This window comes from Chelonia mydas, chromosome 9 (genome assembly GCF_015237465.2).
Source record: "Chelonia mydas isolate rCheMyd1 chromosome 9, rCheMyd1.pri.v2, whole genome shotgun sequence".
Classification (NCBI taxonomy): Eukaryota; Metazoa; Chordata; order Testudines; family Cheloniidae; genus Chelonia; species Chelonia mydas.
This window is the reverse complement of record NC_057855.1, coordinates 74,316,153-74,338,651: the sequence shown is the minus strand read 5'-3', so window position 1 is coordinate 74,338,651 and position 22,499 is coordinate 74,316,153. Positions and strand designations below refer to the sequence as shown.

General features: G+C 42.1%; 1 protein-coding gene across 1 annotated transcript in view; it reads left to right on the top strand.

The window, feature by feature from the left end:
* The first annotated feature begins 8,025 nt into the window (after positions 1-8,025).
* LOC102930620 (sodium/hydrogen exchanger 2-like) overlaps positions 8,026-22,499 on the top strand; it is a 64,375-nt gene continuing 49,901 nt past the window's right edge. Inside the window, exons 1-3 of the mRNA XM_037908091.2 lie at positions 8,026-8,302; positions 10,760-11,223; positions 15,826-16,076. Of these exons, the coding sequence (XP_037764019.2) occupies positions 8,065-8,302; positions 10,760-11,223; positions 15,826-16,076 (953 nt within the window). The 5' untranslated portion in view covers positions 8,026-8,064. The remainder of the gene's footprint in view (positions 8,303-10,759; positions 11,224-15,825; positions 16,077-22,499) is intronic.

Genomic DNA, 22,499 nt, shown 5'->3' with positions numbered 1-22,499 from the left:
CCCAGCCAAGTTCCTTAAATTTATAATGAACAGTGGAACACAATACCTTGGTAAATGAATAGTTTTAATTTTACTACCAGTTGCAATGCATGTTGCCGGAGATAAACAATTAGTGCTTTGAAACTCTAGAGGGCAGCAGACACAGCAAACTAGCTCAAAAACTGGCTCACAGCCCCTTTATCAGTTCACACTCAAGTTTGAGGTTGAGCTTGCAGCTTCGTAGGTATCTTTGCCTGGTCCAGTGTGTAGCATTGACAGTGTTGTATAAAGAGACCTGATATGGGTGCAGAGGCAGGCATCAGCTAAAGAGATGAAACAAAAGGGACTAAAATGGTAGCTAAGAAAAGTCCCTTCTTTGCTATTTTGGGCCTCTATCTGTAATATGACAGGTTTCAGAGTAACAGCCGTGTTAGTCTGTATTCGCAAAAAGAAAAGGAGTACTTGTGGCACCTTAGAGACTAATATGTAATATGTAGAAAGAAAAAGAGACAGTGGTTTGCTGAAGCCCCAAGAAGCTTTTGGACTGATTTAAGAGGAAAGGACATTTGTATTAAACCTAGCTGTATTTCCAAGGGATGTCAACTGAAGCATTATTTGGATGAATTTGGGTAATCTGATCATTTAAAAAAAGAGATGTGGGGTTGATGGGAGGGGGACAGAAGTGCCTTCATATTTTTAGGGGATAGACATTATTCTTACCAGAACATCATGAGTTTCAAAATATTTCGTTTGCAATTGCTGCAAATTGCCAGAGGTGTCTCAAAGAACTCAAACTCTGGGATTTAAGTGACATACAAATATTTTTGTGAATCATACATAGATATAAGACCAGAGAGTTTGCCTATTTGTCATTTTACTGAAGCTGCACTTACGGTCTTCTCTAGAGATAATGATGAAGAACAAATATTAGAGGCCATTTGCAAATCATTTAAATGACTGCTCAGAGTGTATGAGTTGGTTGCTGAGAAAAATACAACACCACAGAGGTCAGGGCCAAAATTATTAAAATGTACTCAGCCTGTATTTGTCCTAGAGGAATTTTTTAAGTCAGTACTAATTGGGTGGCTGTAAAGTTGTGATACAGCCAGCCTGAATGACTGTAGTGTCAGAACTGCTGCTTCGAGAGGAACATAACCAGACTGGTGTATCCGATTGTTATGGGAGATTTGAAGGGCCATGGGAAAAGAATGGGATACTAGGCAGGGAGAAGGTTTAGAAACAAGTAATTCATTACATTTCAGATCTCTCTGTAATACAACTTGGATCTCCAAATTTCTGAAAAGTAAAATCAGCTATCAACAGGTATAATTCTCACGTTGTGAATATATGCAGAAATGGTCCCTAAAGTCTGCATAGAGCAGAGTATAAAATCTGCGCACCTTTCAGATTGTCAGAGAGTCTTGGGATACAGATAATGTATGTCTCCTCTTGATTATTTTTTTCTTTGCTCATTTCTTGTTAACATGGCTGTAGTTTTCTCAGTGTAATTTTTCATTAGTTCAAATTCTTTGTACATGTGGGTTGTCGAGAGAAGTCACTGTAGATTAATGAACTCGTACAAGTTTATCCTTCCATGAGATCCACAGGGAGCATATGAGATCAGCAGTAGACAAATTAATTTAGCTCAGCTGCACTGTGGAAATGGCTTCACAGTGTTCACTGGGCAGTGACCAGAAGGACAGCATTGAGGGCTTTCATTCTGGGAGGCTGGTGATGGCTGGGGCTGGGACTGTAGTGTCCTCATCAGAGATCACCAGCCAGCAGGGATGGTATAAGTCTTAGGATGGCCTGAATGGGATTCACTTTGGAGATGGATGCAACATGTGTGCATCCAATACAAGTGTGGGCACAATGGTGTCTGAGTTGCAAAAGCCAGCAAGGCACACACAAGACAACATCTTTCACTTGGGAAAGGATTTTTTAAAAATAATATTTTATAAAGCCTCAACACCCTGGTGTTAAAACAAAACCTTTTGTTCAGAGCTCTATAGTTGGGGATTGCGTGGGCTTATGTTGTCCCTATTTTTTTATGCTGTTGTTAATAAGTAAAAATCATGTTAAGAATCAACACTATGGAGGTTAATAATATGTTACAGTGACTTTATTTTTGCAAAACAAGAAACACAGGCAAAAGTAAAAAACACAGGCAAAGCATAAGGAGCTTTTGTTTTGCTGTTTTACTTTAGCACTTCTGGCTTGAGAGACAGATGGAGCATTTCCTAGTTAAAATGCATTCTGGGCCCAACATAACAGAACGAACCAATTTAAGTGAAAACAGAAGCCATATATTTTACTTCTGTCAGCTACTGTAAACATAACTACCTAAATGGAGGTTAGCATTTCTCCATCTGAGCAATAAGGCCTGGATCCAAAAAAGCATACAAGCATGTGCTGAACCATAAGCATGTGAGTAATTCCATTGATTTCAGTGGCACTGCTCATGTGCTTAAAATTAAGCACATGCTTAAGTGCTTTGCTGGCTCAGGGTCTGAATGCCCTGGAAAGACCTTCTGGGAGCAAAGATAAAAAGCACAGTACCGATGACTCATTTCCATGTATAATGTATCTGCTTTACTCAGAATGATATGATGCATGAATTTCAGTAGCTGATATAAATTAGCATAGGCTGTTCGTGTTTCATTACATGATGTGTACATATACATAGCGAAGAATAGAAGTTATGAGTTATATGCCCAGCTGTGCCTAATACTGTCCTTATCAATGCCAGAGCAGCAGAACTAAGAGCCAGAAGGGATAAAATCCTAAGTCCCCCTCCTGTTCTTTTCTTTACTGTAAAAGTAAGGAACAAGAAGAAGTTGGCACTAATGAAATTAAAGCGTATCATATAGGACCTGTTAAAATGCTTAACTTAATTCAATAATTTAATCGCACGAGCCCAGATTCTGATAACTTTACTCATATTGAATAGTACTTTACTCTTCTAGTAATGCCATTTAATTTCAGTGGGGTTGCCTGTGTTGCAAGGTACTAGTCACCATGACTGAGGGGATCAGAATCTGGCCCCAGAACCCTATGAATATGGGAAAGAATATGACATCAGAAAAAGTAAAAGCGCATCAATAAACATATGAACAAATGCTACTCCCATTAAAAAGTGGCTCAGTATGGTTCAATACCCATTAAAACAAGAGGAATAAATATCTACATACTGCAGGCTTTAGAAAAAAATCAGACTTTGACTTTACAGAGAAATTATTCCACAATAAAAGGTGACGACTGAATAGTTAAATTCTTGAGGGAATTGGTGGACTGATTTGTGTCAAACTTCAAAGTAGAACTGTTCAAAAAATAAAAATACATCATCTTAATGAAATGCTAAAACAAATTCTAAGACTAACTAAGATCGCACCCAAAATTAGACGTTATGAAGACCCTTTCATTATGTCTCTAGATATATTGGCAAAGTAAATCAGTGATTAGGCTGAGGATATCAATGGGAAAAGTTGAGTGCATGTATCAGTCTTTTCAGGATCGGGGCCTAATTGCACACAGAAGCCGCAAGGCTGCAGTTATTGGAGTTGGGACTTCATGTGAGCACAGGGCTCCAGCTGCTTGGAGTTTACTGCAGGATCAGGGCCATGATCACAGAAGTCTGAGAATACAAGTGAAGGAAATTCATTCAAAACTCCAATAGATATTGGCAAAAAATGTTTCACATTCTTTTTTCAGATATGATTATTTCCCACAATACACTTTGTGTTATTCAGACGGGGAATTTTTTAGTGTAATTCTGCATGTGTAAATTGTCATGAAATCGCACTTGCAATTTTTGCGCACAGCTCAAGCTTTTGGTTTTAAGCATTTGGCCTAAAATATAGTTTTATTTTTAAGTAGCCACATGAAGCAAATTTTAACATTATTTCCCTCTAATATTCCCTCCACACCTTCCCTTTTCTAACTGCTATTTTTGTTTGTTGCAATTGATTAAATGGGCATTGATTTGGCTGGTAAAACATTTTGTAGGAAGCAGTATTGAGCTCTGCTTTGCAGCTCTGCCCTCTGCTGTAATGCAAACCTTTCTGTTTTTGCGTAGGATGAACATGAGTGAAAGTGAACTGGAAAAAATGACTCTTGCATTTTCCTTGGAGTAGCAAAAATCAAAACTGATGCTTTTGTTTCACAAAGCTCTAATTACCTGGCTCACCAAAAACAGAGCAAATCTTCCAAACCCAAATTTCATAACCAGAATGTTCTGCTCGGTGGAGATTACCTCATAAGGAGAAGCATGAGCTGGGGTCAAGTCTGCTTGTTCTGTTCCTAGCTCTGCCACTGACTTACTGGGTAGCTTTGGGTGTCTCATCTTGTCATCTGTGCCTCAGTTTACTCTTCTGTAAAAGGAGTAGAATTAATAATTATGTAAACAAAGAGATCTTTGGTGAAAAATGGAACCATGGTGATTACGCTTTACTACTGTTATGGTTATCATAGAAAAACTCTCAAGTCAAGAGGGGCCCCGGGGAGACCAAAACTCTGTGGCTTTTCCCCATATTGATCTGTCAGAGGGAGAAGGTGTTGCCCTGTCAGAAACGGCAGAATTTTGGCCCCCCAAAGCCATGGATCAGCCAAGATCTATTGTGTGCTTCCTTGGGGGATGTGCCAAAGTCATGGCTCTCCATGCGGAGCTCTGTGTCTGGCCTCACTCTTAGCTCCCTTGGGCTCTTTGCTGTCTCTGCAGTTATTGCTGTACTGCAGGATCTGCTGACTCTAAGAAGGTGCTCCCGGGATCCTGGGCTATGCTATAGGAGCACTCAGCACAGCTCAGGAGGAGGGGGTGAAGCCGTGCAAAGGGGGCTTTTCACAACCTTTGTGCTTCCATGATCCTCAGGCTGGTGAGTGCTAGGCCAGTCCCCAAGTACAGCTTAAAGCAGCCTGAAGACTAAGAGGCACTGAGTGCCAATGCCCTGCAGCAGTCCCCTTACCAGCTCTATCCCCTTATTCCCAGCCATGCCACTGGCACTCACAGCCAGGATGGGGGTTGAGGTAATAGCAAGTATGGTGTCTTTGAGCCACCCGAGAATTCCCTTTGCAGAGGGAAACCTCCACTGGCCAGCTTAGGGAAGTTTTGCACTACCCTAATGCACTACCCTAATCAAGCTCCAGTAGGATCTCAGGGGCTCAAGGCTCTTTTGGTTACTGTGGACACTTGGGCACCCAACTTTGAGCACGTGCTGTATTTGAGAGGGAACTCCAATCAAAAGAGACTGCAGACACCCCCAACTGAGCTAATGGGGTAATTAAGGGGGAACTATGGGTGCCTCTGTTATTTCCCTAGCACAGAAATCAAGAGATGCAAATTTCTGGAAAAGTTTTGGTTTTGATTTTTTTATTATTGTTTTTTGTCGAAAACAATGAAGGTCTCAATCATCCCCTGGGATTCCCATGCAGACAGGGCCCACCCCTGCCCAAAGAGGAGCGGCCTGGAGGGGCAATCATCCATCTCTGCAGCACCATCTCCTTTTTCTCAGACCTTACAGAGGGGATGGTTCCTGCACATGGGGAGAAGGTGGGTAGAGTGTCAGAGAGATGGACTTCATCCTTCCCAAATCTGCAGGAAATTTACTCAAAACTTCATGCATTCTGGGGCATTAACTTTTCCATGGCCTCTTCCGTGTGGAAGAACCTAACTTTTTGACACGGGGTCAGTGGAAGACATCTAGGAACCAGAGAGAGGACTCATAGCTGGTGCAGGTGGTCCTGGCCTCCTAGGTAGGGCAACCATATGTCCAGTTTTGGCTGGGACAGTCCGCTTTTTAAGCCCTGTCCTGGACATCCCAACATTTTTTGGCAAAAATGGGCATTTATCCCATTTGCTCTTGACAACTGATGATCAGCTGGCAAGAGCAAATGGAACAAATGCTGAGTTTCCCCCAAAAAGTGGAGTGCACACCCCCAGGGGGTACGGAGGAACATTTGTAGGGGGCGGGGGAGCAAGTGGCAACACGAGGCACTGGATGGCAGAGCTCGGACTGTCAGCCCTGGGCAGCATGGGACTTGAGCAGTCAGCCTCAGCCTCAGGCGGCGCGGGGCTCGGGTGCTCAGCCCCAGCCCTGGGAGGCACGGGGCTCAGGCGAGTGGCAATGGCAGGTGGCTCGAGCCACCCCACACGGTGTCCCTTTTTTACTTGGGGAAATATGGTCACCCAACTCCTAGAGTTATCCCAAGAATCTTTGGATTCTGGAGGCGGAACACCCTGGTAAATGATCACAGAGTCACTTTCTTCCGACACTGAACAAGGAAATTTATTAGCATGTTCTCAAGATTCTTCTGCCTCTTTGTGAGTTTCACTGTAAAGATTCTGCCTAGATCACTTCAGCCCCCTGCCACCAAACTTCCTGTTTAATATTTAAAGGAACAGTGCACATATGCTTAACCCCCATTTGTTCCAAACTGTGAGGGGCCTTGTTCCCCACTCCAAGGAATGATTATGGGGAAATGCATAAAGGGAACCCTGTAGGATTGCCCTCCCCCAGGATTTCCTCCTGTCATTTTTTTCCACACAAAAGGAGAATTTTTTCCAAAACTCTTGAAATCTCAGTTTGCCCAGAGGTCAAGACATCATTTTCTTTAGTCAAGGTAGAAATTCCTGTTAAAGGCACATTATAAAAGCAGATAAATAATGTTAAATGGAGGGGCGGGAGGGTGCCTTTCAGAATGTATCACGGCTTCCCAAGATTCCTGTTTAATTTTCTGCCCTACAAAATAATATCAGAAATTGGGACATGGTGTGTTATTGACAAACAAAGAGTACATACATGTGTGATTTTGGTCTTCCATCTAGCTCTCCATTATAGAAAAAATGGATCACCAATATGTCATTAGCAGCTTGGGTTTGGTGTCCTTTGGGCATCTGAAGAAAAAAATGGGTCATCGATTAGTCCAGCAGCAGCCTGGGGCCCCCATATTTTAATTGCTTGTGCTACATGGGCTAAATTCATCCCTGGTGAAACATCACTGGTGAAATCATGGAGGGATTTGGCCTTCTGTGTTTCGCCCTCCATGTTATTAATGTGTCTGATAATGTGTCAAACAAATACTCTGCTTCTCAAAATGAGTGCGAGAGTATCCCCTAAAGTCAGTGGATACCTATCCCTGAACCTTCCCAGTGGCCACACCGGCCACTGCAGTATAAGAAACTGTTCTGAGAAGAAATGGCCAAGTAATCAAAAGCCCCTGAAGTTCAGATATGGTAGTTAATGACATCTCTCTGTCTGTGTCCATTTTACATGCTGCTCCCCACCCCCGTCCCTGTAGTAGCTGAGTGCCTTGCATGAAAAGTAAACACAGAAATAGCTCTCTCTTCTGCTCCTGACAGCAGAAGACAACAAACTATTGCTGGAATTTATTCTTGAGATGCCCTCCATCCTAGACCCTCCAGTTGCATGCTTAATTAAGTGATTGTATTAGCTGGTTGTAGTTATTTTTGTTGGATACTCTGATTTGCATTTGGTTTACCAAAGGGAAGATGCATCAGGCAAAGGTGTCATCTATACCAGTTCTATGTGTAAGCACTAGAATTGGGGGACTGGGGCCCGAAACCAGCCACCTCCAGCAGTGCCTGAGGATCCAGGTTTTGCTGTTGCCTCTAGGTCTGGGGTTTGGGGGGGTGCAGAAGGAACAGTTACACTTGTTCTCCATTTAGGCAGTGGAATTTGGGTGGCTGAGGCCCAAAACAGTAAGGATCCTGCTTTTATCTTCCCCGCCCCTTCCCCCATACACACACAGAATCACACATACTAAGGGTTTGTGAGGCTTTCCTGTAAGCAAACACTAAGCACCTTGTGGCTGAGTGCAGACTTTCCCTGTGTGCGGACTTGGCCCTGTTCCCCAGCTCTCCAGGGCTGGGATTCACTGGGCTGCTTAGTGGCTCCTGCCTTTGCACCCACCCACACAAGTGGCTCCTGCAGGGCCTGTTAGGCTGGAGCCCTGCCCAGCCACTCAGGGTCAGAGCAGCAGCAGCAGCCAGGAGCTGGGAAGCAGCCAGTCACCAACTTTCCAGGGCTCATGGAGAGGCAGAGGCTGGGATGGGAGGCTGCAGCAGGCTGGATGCTGGGGCCCTGCCTGTCCTTGCTGCTGGGTGCTCCTGTGGTCAGTGCACTCCAGGGACCGTCACTGCTGCTGTCCCCCAAGGATAGTGGCACAGAGAATGCCAGCTGGGGGTCCCAGGAAGCCCAGGATAATGAATCCTCTGTGCACACAGTCTTCTTCTCCCTGGATTATCAGCACGTGCAGGTTCCCTTTGAAATAACGCTCTGGATCATGCTAGCTTCTCTGGCCAAAATAGGTAAGGAGCCAGGTTTCTTCTGGGCTACAGCAGGAGGAAGAGGAGAGGGGCAGAGCTCAAACAGGGGAGGGATACTCTGAGAACTTCCCTGCATTGGGTATCTGTTTGTCAAACCCCAGCTAGGGTGGAAAGTCCTTGCCTAAAACCCTCCTCACCCCTAAATCTGTCTGTGAGGTTTTCAAAGTCTCTGAATGCCCCATCCTGCACAGTGCCTGACTGAATTGCCCTGGCCTGGGAAAGACAGTCAACACATGCACTTCCCAGCCAGCTTGGGGAAGCTCAGGTGGGAAGTGAGTTATCAATAATATTTTTAAATCTTGGGCTAGATAGAAGAGAACAACTTCTTCTCTTTATGGTACTGAGCTGCTCAAACTGACTGCAATTCACCTCTGCAGCGTCAGGTAGGGCTGTTTGTTGACAGGATACCAAACTAGATAGCCCTCTGGGCTGATTGTTTCTTTATCTTCCCCTTTCCTCCAAACACACATACAGACACACAGGGTTTGTGAGGCTTTCTTGTAAGCAAACGCTAAGCACCTTGCAGCTGAGTGCAAGACTTTTTCTGTGTGCGAACCTAGCCCTGCTCCCTGGCTCTCCGGGGCTGGGTTTCAATAGAGTACTGTGCATTAAATTGCCATATTTGCAAATGGAAAAAACCCCCACAAAATTGCTTGTCAGCTTGTAATACTGCAGCTGCAAATGATAGTGACATTTCCAAAGCCACGTGTAAGTTTATACATGCAAAACTTAAGAACTGCACACACGTATCCATGGGAGAGGAGAGTCCAGAAAGGATAATGGGAGTAATTGTGTAATTATGTGTAATTGTGTAACTGGAGTGACAAATTACAAATGTGAATAATAATCCTGAACTATGTGCCTGCTTTCGCAACTTTTCTGCACACAGGTCTCCACTGATGTCAATGGGAGTTAAGAATGAGGAGCGGGTTGGATCAGGCCCATCACAATGAATAATTTGGGCCTAAGAGTAATATGGTATAAGAAGGGAAATGATAAATACAGGCTATGAGCTCCATTAGTACTGCAGAAGCCCCTTAACCTTAATTTAATTATTCAGAAATATGAAATATCAGATGCTTACTTACATTGTAAGGTCTTTGGAGCAGAGATAGTCTTTTGTTTTAAGTCTGTATGCCACCGAGTACTCTAGGAGCCCAGTTCTGGTAATACAAACAAACAATACAAATAATGATTAATAAGATTTTTTTCTAATTTTTCCATTTCAGTTTGGTTTATTTCGGTTTATTTCTTTTCATGACTTGTGTTGTATGAATTTCTTTTTAAAGTTTAGATCTGTGCAAAGAAGCTGGATGTACCGCTTGTCCGGAGGTGCTGAGCTCACTTTTCACAATGTTGTATTCTAACTGTTTAAAGAGCTAATGATTAGTGAATATTAAAATATCCTCCTTTATAATTAATAAGAAGGCTTTCTCTGACAAAGAACATTCGTTAGAAACATGGAACACAATTTAAAAAAAAAAGAACTGCTGCTCTCTACTTTTGTGGTGCTGAAGAGAGTATGCTATTTAGACCCTACGCCATCTATTATCCTGAATTCCTTCATGTATATTTATCTTAGGTAGATTGTTTTCAGTGCCTACTGTACTGTTATCTAAAATATATAGCTTTTAACCTTTTGTTGTGATGAATTGAGGAATATGCCAATTGTAGTTATTAAAAATCTCTTGGCACTTTTGGCAAAATTAGAGGTGTGCTAGCTTAATTCCAATTTAGGTAAATATACTCCACCTACTTTAAATTTTCCCTCATATTTTGAATTTTATATGCTATTCTTCAGCTTCTCTTTAAAAAAATGTTGTCTACTGATGTTGTGTAGCAAGATGGCTGTGTTTCACCCCAGATGTGGCTGTGTTTCAATAGAGTATATAAAACTGTAAAGCACTTTGGGATCTTCCTGAATGAAAGGTGCTATAGCAGTGGTTCTCAAACTTTTGTACTGGTGACCCCTTTCACATAGCAAGCCTCTGAGTGCGACCCCCCCGTTATAAATTAAAAAAAACTTTTTATATATTTAACACCATTATAAATGCTGGAGGCAAAGCGGGGTTTGGGGTGGAGGCTGACAGCTCGCAACCCCCCCATGTAATAACCTCACGACCCCCTGAGGGGTCCCGACCCCCAGTTTGAGAACCTCTGTGCTATAGGATGCTATTTATTTATTAACTTTTCATTTTACCAACATTTACAGCATTTTTTAAAGTCACTTCATGCTTACCTAAAGAATCCTACTGGTATTAAGTTGGAAAATTATTATTTAGGATAAACAGCATCAGTTCACACCCCACAATGCTCTCTTCTAAAAATGACAACGTGGAGCGATTCCTCTTTTGTATTATAAAAAAGTGTGATGAAATGATGATGTCAACATATTATGCTGATTCTGGATAATGATGTAATCTTTTTACTGTTCACCAGCATTTCATCTGTTTAACAAGCTGCCGTCAGTTGTGCCTGAAAGCTGTTTATTGATATTTGTGGGGCTCATCATGGGAGGAATCATCTATGGCTTAAACGACAAGTCCCCACCAGTCATGGACAGTGATATCTTTTTCCTCTATTTATTGCCACCTATAGTCCTTGATGCAGGGTACTTCATGCCCAGCCGTCCCTTTTTCGAGAACATTGGGACTATTCTTCTGTATGCTGTAGTGGGAACTATATGGAATGTGTTTGGGATTGGCTTCTCACTGTATGGGATATGCCAAGTGAAATCCTTTCACCTGCAGGATATATCGTTGCTCCATAATCTCTGGTTTGGCAGTCTGATTGCTGCAGTGGATCCTGTAGCAGTGTTATCTGTGTTTGAAGAGATACATGTCAATGAAAAGCTTCACATTTTGGTTTTTGGAGAATCACTCCTAAATGATGCTGTTACAGTGGTAAGTACTATCTCTTATGTTGATATTAAGTGTACGGAGCTAGCCTGGCACTCAGGAGACTCACATTCAATTCCCTGTCCTGCCAAAGACTTTCTGTATGACCTTGAGCAAGTCCCTTAGTGTCTCTCTGTTCCTTAGTTCCCCAGCTGTATAATGGGGACAATAGCACTTCCCTACCTTACAGGGATGTTGTGGAGCTACAAGCAGTGGTCATTACAATAGTGTAAGGTTTTTTTTAGTGTGGAAAGGGCCCATGGAATTTGGCCCATTGATTTTTATGGAGAGCTCTCATTAACTGCAGTGCGAAAGGGTTACAGGATATGATCTATAACGGTGTAGTATCTACAGTCTGTTCTCAGTAACATTCCCCAGAGCCAGTATGTGCACATGAAGACACTAAGATATGAAGAGAAAAAGTAAATTTGCGGAGAAGCCTAACAGGTTTTGTTTCAGAAACATCGTCAATATGGGAATTAGATTGGCAAAAGGGGCGGGGGGAGGAGGCAGGGAGAGGGAGGGGAACCTTTCCAGTGAACAAACTATAATTAAAAAGTAAAACAAAAGTATCTTGTTGCTACTATTATTGGCTACAAGAAAGCATGATTCTGGTGCTGAGCTGCCTCAGCTCCCATTGAAATCAGCTGCTCTCAGGGATGAGTTATGCAGGAGGTCAGACTAAATTATCATCATGGTCCCTCTGGCCTTAAAACCTGTGAATCTATAAAGTGTTCTTTGGAGCCAACTCAGCACCTTGCAGGATCAGGCCCTAAAATGGTTATTTATTTAAAATGTTTGGATGGACACTTGCTGTGTTGTCATAACAGGAGCAGACGTGTTTTGAGAGGACAATTTGTTAATAATATGTACCTTCTTCGTCTTTCTACTATGAACTAAACCTCAGTCCTCTTAATAGTTACTTTATTTAAAATAACAAGAGTGACTTTCCTTTGTGTCTCATCTTCTGAGGAGCAAAATCCAAGCCTGGTTCCTGATTTAAAAAATGACTTATTTAGTTTAAAAATGAGTTATTTTGCCTTTTCTCCACTCTAGCTGCAGAATCCCATTCTGAACTCACTTAGGGCCTGATCCAGAGCCCACTGACTGCAATGGGGGTCTTTCCATTGATGCCAGAAGGCTGTGGATCAAGGTCATAGGGTCCACATAACGGTGAGCATGTATACAGCAGTGAGCTTTTACACAAGAGCAGTCCCATTGAATTCAGTGTTCACCAGGGTGGGTAAAGACTGCACAATTTAGCCCCTGAATAGTGAGATCCCTGAGAAACATCCTCATATTTGTACAGTGCTGAGCAGACTATCAGCACTCAATACATTATAGTAATAAATAAAGCTTATCAGGTGAAGTGTCTCTATTGTTATCTAATGTGCCCAGTCCTTTGTTTCTTGTGAGGTTTGGGCATTGAGGAATACAGGATTGGATCTAGTATGCTGACTCAGTCATACCAGTTTCTTCAAGTGGGTTCAAAATAAGATTCTGCAGCTGGAGTCAGGCACTGCCTATCACTTTATATTACGCAGTGTCTTTTATACTGCATACGGTACTCTTTTATACTGAAGAATTCTAGTCAGGAAAACACTAAGTTAAAGACTATTTCTCAACAATTTAATTTCCCTATAAATAAAAGGGACAGTAAAAAATCAGGACCTGTTATGCCCAATACTTCTACATCAAATTTGGGTTATAGAAATAGTTTAGCGTGAAATTGTCCATTTTAATCAACAGCCAGTACTTGCAGGAAGGTATTTAGGTCCAACATCTCTGCAAAGCTCCCCACTTCAGGAAGTCTCCTGTTATAAAGTCTGTTGTAAAGCCCATTGAAGTTGATGGAATAATTCGCCTTGATTTCAGCGGGTGTTGGGTCAGGCCTTATCTGCATGCCAGAAAGTTGGTACACCAGAGTTGCCACTCATGATAGTGCACTCATTGCTTTCAGTGATTGGTATAAAACTGCTGGTATCATTGGCTGCATCAACAGCCTGATGTACACCCAAAATTTGACTCGATGGAGTTACTGTTAATGTTTAAAAAGAACAGGAGTACTTGTGGCACCGTAGAGACTAACAAATTTATTAGAGCATAAGCTTTTGTGGGCTACAGCCCACTTCATCGGATGCATAGAATGGAACATGTGGTAAGAAGATATATATACACATACAGGTAAATTGGAAGTTGCCATACAAACTGTGAGAGGCTAATTAGTTAAGATGCACTATTATCAGCAGGAGAAAAAAACTTTTGTAGTGATAATTAAGATGGCCCATTTAGACAGTTGACAAGAAGGTGTGAGGATACTTAACTTAGGGAAGTAGATTCAATATGTGTAGGTTTCAGAGTAACAGCCGTGTTAGTCTGTACTCGCAGAAAGATGCATCCGATGAAGTGAGCTGTAGCTCACGAAAGCTTATGCTCAAATAAATTGGTTAGTCTCTAAGGTGCCACAAGTACTCCTTTTCTTTTTGTCAATATGTGTAATGACCCAGCCACTCCCAGTCTCTATTCAAACCCAAGTTAATGGCATCTAGTTTGCATATTAATTCAAGCTCAGCGGTTTCTCCTTGGAGTCTGTTTTTGAAGCTTTTCTGTTGCAAAATTGCCACCCTTAAATCTTTTACTGAATGGCCAGAGAGGTTGAAGTGTTCTCCTACCAGTTTTTGAATGTTATGATTCCTGAGGTCAGATTTGTGTCCATTTATTGTTTTGCGTAGAGACTGTCAGGTTTGGCCAGTGTACATGGCAGAGGGGCATTGCTGGCACATGATGGCATATATCACATTGGTAGATGTGCAGGTGAACAAGCCCCTGATGGCGTGGCTAATGTGATTAGGTCCTATGATGGTGTCACTTGAATAAATATGTGGACAGAGTTGGCATCGGGCTTTGTTGCAAGGATAGGTTGCAAGGATAGGTTCCTGGGTTAGTGTTGTGTGTGGTTGCTGGAGAGTATTTGCTTCAGGTTGTGGGGCTGTCTGTAAGCAAGGACTGGCCTGTCTCCCAAGGTCTGTGAGAGTGATGGGTCGTCCTTCAGGATAGGTTGTAGATCCTTGATGATGCGTTGGAGAGGTTTTAGTTGGGGGCTGAAGGTGACAGCTAGTGGTGTTCTGTTATTTTCTTTGTTGGGACTGTCCTGTAGTAGGTGGGTATACCTGCTGAAATGAAAAAACAGATTGACAGAGCCAGAAGAGTGCCCAGAAGTCACCTACTACAGGACAGGCTCAACAAAGCAGGTATACCCAACTGCTGAAGTGAAAAAACAGATTGACAGAGCCAGAAGAGTAACCGGAAGTCACCTACTCCAGGAGAGGCCCAACAAAGAAAATAACAGAATGCCACTAGCTGTAAAAGATTTAAGGGTGGCAATTTTGCAACAGAAAAGCTTCAAAACCAGACTCCAAGGAGAAACTGCTGAGCTTGAATTAATATGCAAATTAGATGCCATTAACTTGGGTTTGTATAGAGACTGGGAGTGGCTGGGTCGTTACACATATTGAATCTATTTCCTTAAGTTAAGTATCCTCACACCTTCTTGTCAACTGCCATCTTGATTATCACTACAAAAGTTTTTTCTCCTGCTGATAATAGCTCATCTTAACTAATTAGCCTCTCACAGTTTGTATGGCAACTTCCAACTTATCTGTATGTGTATATATATCTTCTTACTACATGTTCCATTCTATGCATCCGATGAAGTGGGCTGTAGCCCACGAAAGCTTATGCTCTAATAAATTTGTTAGTCTCTACGGTGCCACAAGTACTCCTGTTCTTTTTGCGGATACAGACTAATACGACTGCTACTCTGAAACCTGTTAATGTTTAGGATTTTAACTGCACTGGCATGTGAGTAGAAGGAAGATAGTGAGAAATAATATGTATTTAAATGCTTTGATTATAGATATACAATATCAATGTGTTTGTATTTATAATCCTTCATGGATCAGCAGCAAAGGTAGGAGTTCACCTCTCTTCCCGTTCATTCACATCAGTAAGGGGTGAGCTTCATAATCTAATTGGAACCATTAAATTGAGACGTTCCATCCCACAGACAAATTCTTATTGCTAGTTTCTTTAATACAACAAATCTTTAGTGGAGACTTAGAGGGAGAAAATCTCCATGAAGATCTCCTTGCAGAACACCCCCTAGGTATCATTCCATGGGGAGGGTGGGGTTTGTCTCCCATGTGATAGGCCATGGAGAAACCCTGTTTTTCCCCAGGGATCGAAAGGTCTAGGGCAGGCCGTGAGGAAACTGTATGCCTTTACACGTGACCAAGCTCCTGGCAGGCCGCCCCCCCCACCCCTCACCCCTCACCCCCTCCCCCGCCACATCCATTGAAACCTCAAGAGCCAAGGTTTAGGTTGCTTTATCTTTTCTTGGAAATCCTTGCAGGGCCATAGGGTAGATGATGTAAGTATGAGGCAAAACCCATTGGTTAAAAAGAACAGAGTGTCATTGTCACAACACTAGGAAAGCATTTCACCACATAGGCAGAAGTGTCACAAACATTTAATGATGTGTCTGTTGCCTGTGGTCATCTCTAGCTAATGTTTGTTTTTCTCTCTCTTTTTCCTTTTATTTTCTTCTAGGTGCTGTACAAGCTGTTTAGATCCTTTTGCGAAATGTCAACAATCAAAACTGTGGATGTGTTTGCAGGAATTGGGAAATTTTTTGTGGTTGGAATAGGAGGGGTATTGGTAGGCCTTTTATTCGGGATGATTGCTGCCTTTACCACACGATTTACCAAGAATATCCGTGTAATTGAACCCCTCTTTGTCTTCCTGTACAGTTACCTATCCTATCTCACTGCAGAAATGTTTCACCTCTCTGGTATTGTGGCGTAAGTATATGCACGGGTTTTCTTATTCATGCAATTAATGCTTTTGGCTATATTCAGAAAAGAATCAGTCATGATTACATCAGCATTGCTTAGTGTGAGATGTATGATAAACATCTCAGTATTAAGTGAAACAAAAAAATATAAAAGCCTTTGAAATGGTACTGGGACATAACCACATTGCATGCATTATACAATTACACATAAATGGTGATATGCATTCTTCAAATGCGCTCACATTTTCTGAGGATTTAAAAGACAAAGAAATGGCCTTAGCAGTGTTTCACAGAACAGATGGCATCTGACTTTAAATGATTTGAAATGCTAAAGGACTTAAGTTGAAATTTCAGGGTGTAGAGATTGGAGCCAGCTTGTGTATTTTAAAACTGGAAATCATAAATAGCCCTGATTATTAGAGCTGGACAGATTTCAAATGGTTCATCCATTCAGTCAGGCATCCAAACGTCTGCAAGCTTATTCAAGCTTGGTTTAGTGTCTTTGGTCTGGAAAATATGCATGGTCAGTATGTGTGAGACTTCCAGTTCTTTGTGGTTTTGGCTGGGCCAGAACAGGCTTTCTAGAAGTATTTTGAGTTCCAGTCAGTACCAGGATGTGAAGAGGTGCACTAAGTGGTTGATTGGATTCTTTGAACATCAGAAAAAATTGGGTTTGATCTGGGTTTTGGGCAAGACTTGAGTCCATTCTAACTTTATCTCCAGTGATTTGCCCATCCCTACTGATTAGCTTATTTAGGTCTATATCCTGCCTTTACTTTCTGATGGTATGATTGGGCAGGCAGGATTGCTCATGGTGACTGGGATGACTGTGTGGTAGGTTGCACATTGCTTCTCCTTTAAAAAAAAAAGAAGAAGATTGCACACTTTCCTCCACTTTGTGTATACTCCAGCATATGTGGTACCTGGCCAAGACCTAGCTGCATCCCTGGCCAGCAGCCTTTGGGGCTATAGCACTTCAGTGCACAGCAGCCAGTCCCACAGCACTCTGTTGAGTGTTCGTTATCCTGTCCTACTGTTGCTAAGGTGATCTTCTCCCCCTAGCATGCCCCTGCTCAGCCCAGGGCAAGATCTGGCTCCTTGTGTTTTAGCTTAGTTTTTCTAAATCAACACAATTCACAGGTATACTTTCACATACCGTGAGTGTCACAAAACAGCATCGCCAACAGTTACCACACAATGGTATCCACGATTACCAGTTTTCCCTACACTTAGATTATGAAGTAGCAATGTGCGTAATGACTCTTTGATTGTAGGTAGACAGATAGACAGGCGCACACCCACTGACCTTGATGCTATCATGCATGATCAGGGACCGGATTCGTCTTTCTGTTAAACTGATGTAAATTAAGAATAATTCCACTAACCTCAGTAGAATTATACAGTAAGTCCTTGCTTAACGTTGTAGTTCCTGAAAAATGCGACTTTAAGCGAAACGATGTTAAGCGAATCCAATTTCCCCATAAGAATTAATGTAAATGGGGGGGTTAGGTTCCAGGGAAATTTTTTTCACCAGACGAAAGACTATATTATATATATATGTATATACACACTGTATAAGTTTTAAACAAACAGTTTAATACTGTACACAGCAATGATGATTGTGAAGCTTGGTTGAGGTGGTGAAGACAAAGGGTGGAAGAGGGTGGGATATTTCCCAGGGAATGCCTTCCTGCTAAATGACGAACTAGCACTCAGCTGAGGCTCAGGGGTTAATACATTGTTGTTAATGTAGCCTCACACTCTACAAGGCAGCACGAATGGAGGGAGGGGAGACAGCATGGCAGACAGAGACAGAGACACACACCCTATGTATGATAGAGAAGAGAGAGAGATTCACATTGCGCCTTTAAGTACACTGACACCACTCTAAGTACATTGCCTTTTTAAGTAGATCAGCAAGTTGAGACAGTAGCTGCTGCCTTCAAGCTCCCCCCGCCCTGAGCCCTGTTGTGTCCCCCCCGCTCTATGGAGATGGGGTAAGTGGGGGCAGGAGCAGGGGGGAGGGGGACACCCTGACATTGGTCCCCCTCATACCCCACCCCCCCCACAGCAAGCAGGAGTCTCCCGGGAGCAGCTCCAAGGCGGAGGGCAGGAGCAGCACATAGCAGTGGGGGGCAGGGACAGCTGAACTGCCGGCAATTGATAGCCTGCTGGGCAGCTGTCACATAGGGAACTTAGGGGAGCAGGGAGCTGCCAATCCACCCTGGTTCCAACCACCCACCAGCTAGCTCCAATGGGCTGCTCTTTCTGCAAGCAGTGGACAAATCAGGCGGCTGCCAAACAACGTTATAAGGGAGCATTGCACAACTTTAAATGAGCATGTTCTCTAATTGATCAGCAATGTAACAACGAAACAATGTTAACTGGGACGACTTTAAGTGAGGAGTTACTGTACCTGATTTCAGCGGCGTAACTGAGAGCAAAATCTGGCTTGTAGCGTAGTGCATATGAATTAGGATGAGTGTAACTATGGGCTTGTCTACAAGGTGGGGTGATGCACTCTATGGGGGCGTGATTTGTTAAGTGCAATGTCATACTGCGCATTAAGTAGTTTGTGTAGACCAGTGGCTCTCAACCTTTCCAGACTACTGTACTCCTTTCAAGAATCTGATTTATCTTGTGTACCCCCAAGTTTCACCTCACTTAAAAGCTTACAAAATCAGCCATAAATATACCAAAGTGTCGCAGCACACTATTACTGAAAAATTGCTTACTTTCTCATTTTTACCATATAGTTATAAAATAACTCAATTGGAATATAAATACTTACATTTCAGTGTATAGTATACAGAGAAGTATAAACAAATCATTGTCTATGAAATTTAGTTTGTACTGACTTTGCTAGTGCTTTTTATGTAGCCTGTTGTAAAATGAGGCAAATATCTAGCTGAGTTGATGTACCCCCTGGAAGATCTCTGAGTACTCCCAAGGGTACATATACCCCTGGTTGAGAACCACTAGTGTAGACCCTGATGGTGCTCACTCAAGGTTCTCTAGTGTTTCAAACAGCACTATGCTAAAGCATACACGGGAACCTGTAGGGAGCTCCTTCACTGGTGCTTCTGCTGCTTCCCTTGACTGTCATCCTACGTTGCATTCCTGACTTTGGCCCTGATCCCTCAGTGAGCTCCATATGATCAGACCACTGTGCCAATGCGAAGCCCTTCAGCCACTGGGACTCCATGCAGTCTCAGGAGTCAACACATGCAGGATGTTTGGAGATTCCCAACTCTTGTGATTTCATCACAAGTCTCTTGGTATTCAGTGGTTTTTGTAAAGTTCCAGCACCTGGTGTCATAAGATTACTGACTGTCAGTAGAAAACCGAGAGATAAATAAATGCATGTTGTTCAACTTGTAGTTGATTAGCCCAATGCAGAGGGTGCTGAGGATGCCTTCTCTAGAAGTGGAGAAGGCATTTGACCATACAAAAGAGATGATCTTTTCCATAACTGAAAGTGCATGGAGAAGTGGCAGCACTGAAAGGTCACAAGAGGAACCTGGTATTTGTTGAACTATCTATATCTACATTTTGTTTCTGAAAATATTGGAGGTTGATAGCCAAGAAGATAAATGCAAGATATTGATGTCTAATCGACAGTTAAAATATGTGGCTCCTTTAATAAAGATTTTTAAACATCAGAAAGTATTTTTGTTTAAATGTTGCAAAATCATATCTGTACTTTAGTTTCAATGCCAGTCTAACAAAGAATTCAAGAAACTGACTCATCTAAGGAATGGAGACACCTTTCCTTTACAAAACTCCCCTACAAGTCTCTGGGGAAGCTAACTGGAGCTATCAAGGTTCTTTAAGTACAGCTTTATATAGTAATTGAGAGATACTAGTTTTTAATTTGAAGAAGTTGACTTTAACCTTAGGAACATGATTAACTGTGGGCTAAATCCTTCAATCTTGAATCAGACACCAAAACGCCCACTAACATCAATGAGAATTGTGCCTGAGGAAGAACTGATTTAGTCCTGCAAAACTCGATCCAGTATTTCTAATGAACAAAGAGATCTTACCTTAGAATCAAAGGCAGTGTAGATGGAAAAGACTGTATGAGGTCATCCAGACCGTTTCCCTGACAGTGGTTGCTAGCTCTGATCCTGACTCAGGAAATGGACTCATCTAGTGCTGACAAACACAAAAGTAAAGATATTTAGTATTTCCCTAATGACTGTAAAGTGCACCTAGACTCCAGTGATATTTGCCTTATAGACAACTCCAATATTGATAATACTGATGATGAAAAGAAAATGAAACATTAAACATCCACCTACAGTTCAATACAGCAGTATCTGGATGATCTATGTTGAAACCAATGATACTACGCTGTGTAAAAATAGGAATCGTCTATACTTTGCAGGTTTTGTTTCCTAGATGGCCAATACAAAGCAATATTTCAGTATTGCTGAAACAATCATAGTTCAGGGGAAAAGGTAAACTAAGGCTCTGTTATAGTATCATGTGACTGAACAGTAAAATAAATATGCTGCATAATCAGCATGGAAGGAGAAGGCTTTCAGACGTAATGGTGTTTCCTTCTGTCATGGGGTACTGTACCCAGCATGGAGCCCATTTTGTTTCCTTTTCAATAATGCATCATTTCTGGATCAAAATGGGTGCTTGGACAACTACTTCCTTGTCATAAGAAATTGAGATTACAGATAACGGTATATTTTAAGATTTAAATATAAGAAGTAGAAAGACACTTATGGCTCATTTGTGTTTCTTAAGCCTTTTAAACTACCTTCCAAGAAGATGTTGTCAAGCACATTTTTTGTATTGCTCTCTTGTTTGTGATACCAGTTTAGTACCCTGAAAATATTCTCCCCAAACTAACAGTATTTTTATTTTGTGCTTTGAAATTAACATCACGGTTGTAGTTTAACTTAATTGTTTTGCTCTGTAAATATCTGCACAGCTGGGTCAATAAGGATTTGTTAATTAGCTGCTCCTGAGCCAGCAGAGGGGGAAAGATCACAAGAAGATGAGCCTCATTTTGCTCTTGCTAACAGCAGTACAAACCAGGAATAACTATGTTGAAATTAATGGTGTTTTACTAGTAGCAGAGGACAGCGGAGGCTGGTGAGAGGAGAATCAGGCTCATTGGTTTTCCATGGGTTGCAGAAAAATAGTCATGTGAGATCTCATCTCATGGAAACCTTGGCCATTGTTGCTGTTGTCATCCTTCTGTTCAGTTGTTTGCTGCCCTTACAGATAGCGCTCCCTACCCACATTATTAATGCTCAGTACAGATCTTCACATCTAGGCTTCCCAGTGGCCACATATTTCCCCTATTTAGAAAAATTGACAATTTCCAGCAGAAAATGATCACATTTATTCCTGAGGTCCTCTCTATTCCCACTATACATGAGGATGTACTTTGCCCAACGTTTTGGCAGTGAACGCAGAAAGGACAGATGAGCTCCTCTCCCTGCCTCATTTCACTGCATTTCATTGCAGTTTAGAAGTGGAGGCAAAAAAGTAGTGGGTTTTTTTTGTCAATTTCCTGGGACTCGCATATGAAATAAGAAAGGATGGAAATTACAGGTAAAATAAGACTTAAAAATGATGAGATTAAAATCAAAGAGAAGGGGGAGGGAGGGAGGGAGAGAGGAGAAAGTTGGACAGAAATGTTCTCATTATCTCTCTTTTTCATGCCCATAGCTGAACTGTATATTCACTGGGAGCTGGCACACAGTTGTGACTTTGCCAATAAAGCCCAAACACCCAGTCAGAATGTGTTTTTTGCAGTCAGTGTCCAACGCTAATCTCCTTGGCAGTGTATACTGCTTCCCACTGAGTAAGTTTGTCATTTTGTGGTCCCTGTATTATATGCCGAATGACCACCAGCTGAGAGCATGACTTATGAATAGAATGGACCAGCAGTAGTCAATGGCTATTTGGAAAACAATGGAGTGGCAGTCACCAGTAAAGTAAAATTTAAAGTCAATAGGCTAGATCCTATGTGGATCAGACCAATTTATCTCAGTGTAATGCTAGCAGCTTCAGGGGAGTTACTCCTGATGTACACGGATGTAGATTAGAAGAAAACGAAGCCCTTTGCTTCAGAGAGTTGTTGTCAAAATAGCAATGGTGACAAGAATTCAGAAACTGATATTTGTCTTGCCTTCATTCAACCAGTCCTTTAGTACAATGTGTTTCAGTCAAAGTAACATGCCCCCCCCCAACCACCACCACCAGTGCTTTGGCTCTTTGATTCCAGTTGCTTTGACCTTCTGAGATTGCTAGGCTGAAATTATGCTGATTTGAAAAGCTGATGAATTAGGCTAACCACATGTATCCTGTAGTTTCAATAACCAATTATCCATGAACAATTAAAGGGTAAAAGTTTTAATTAAAGGGTAAAAAGTGCTTAACACTTCTAAAATGACCTTGTATG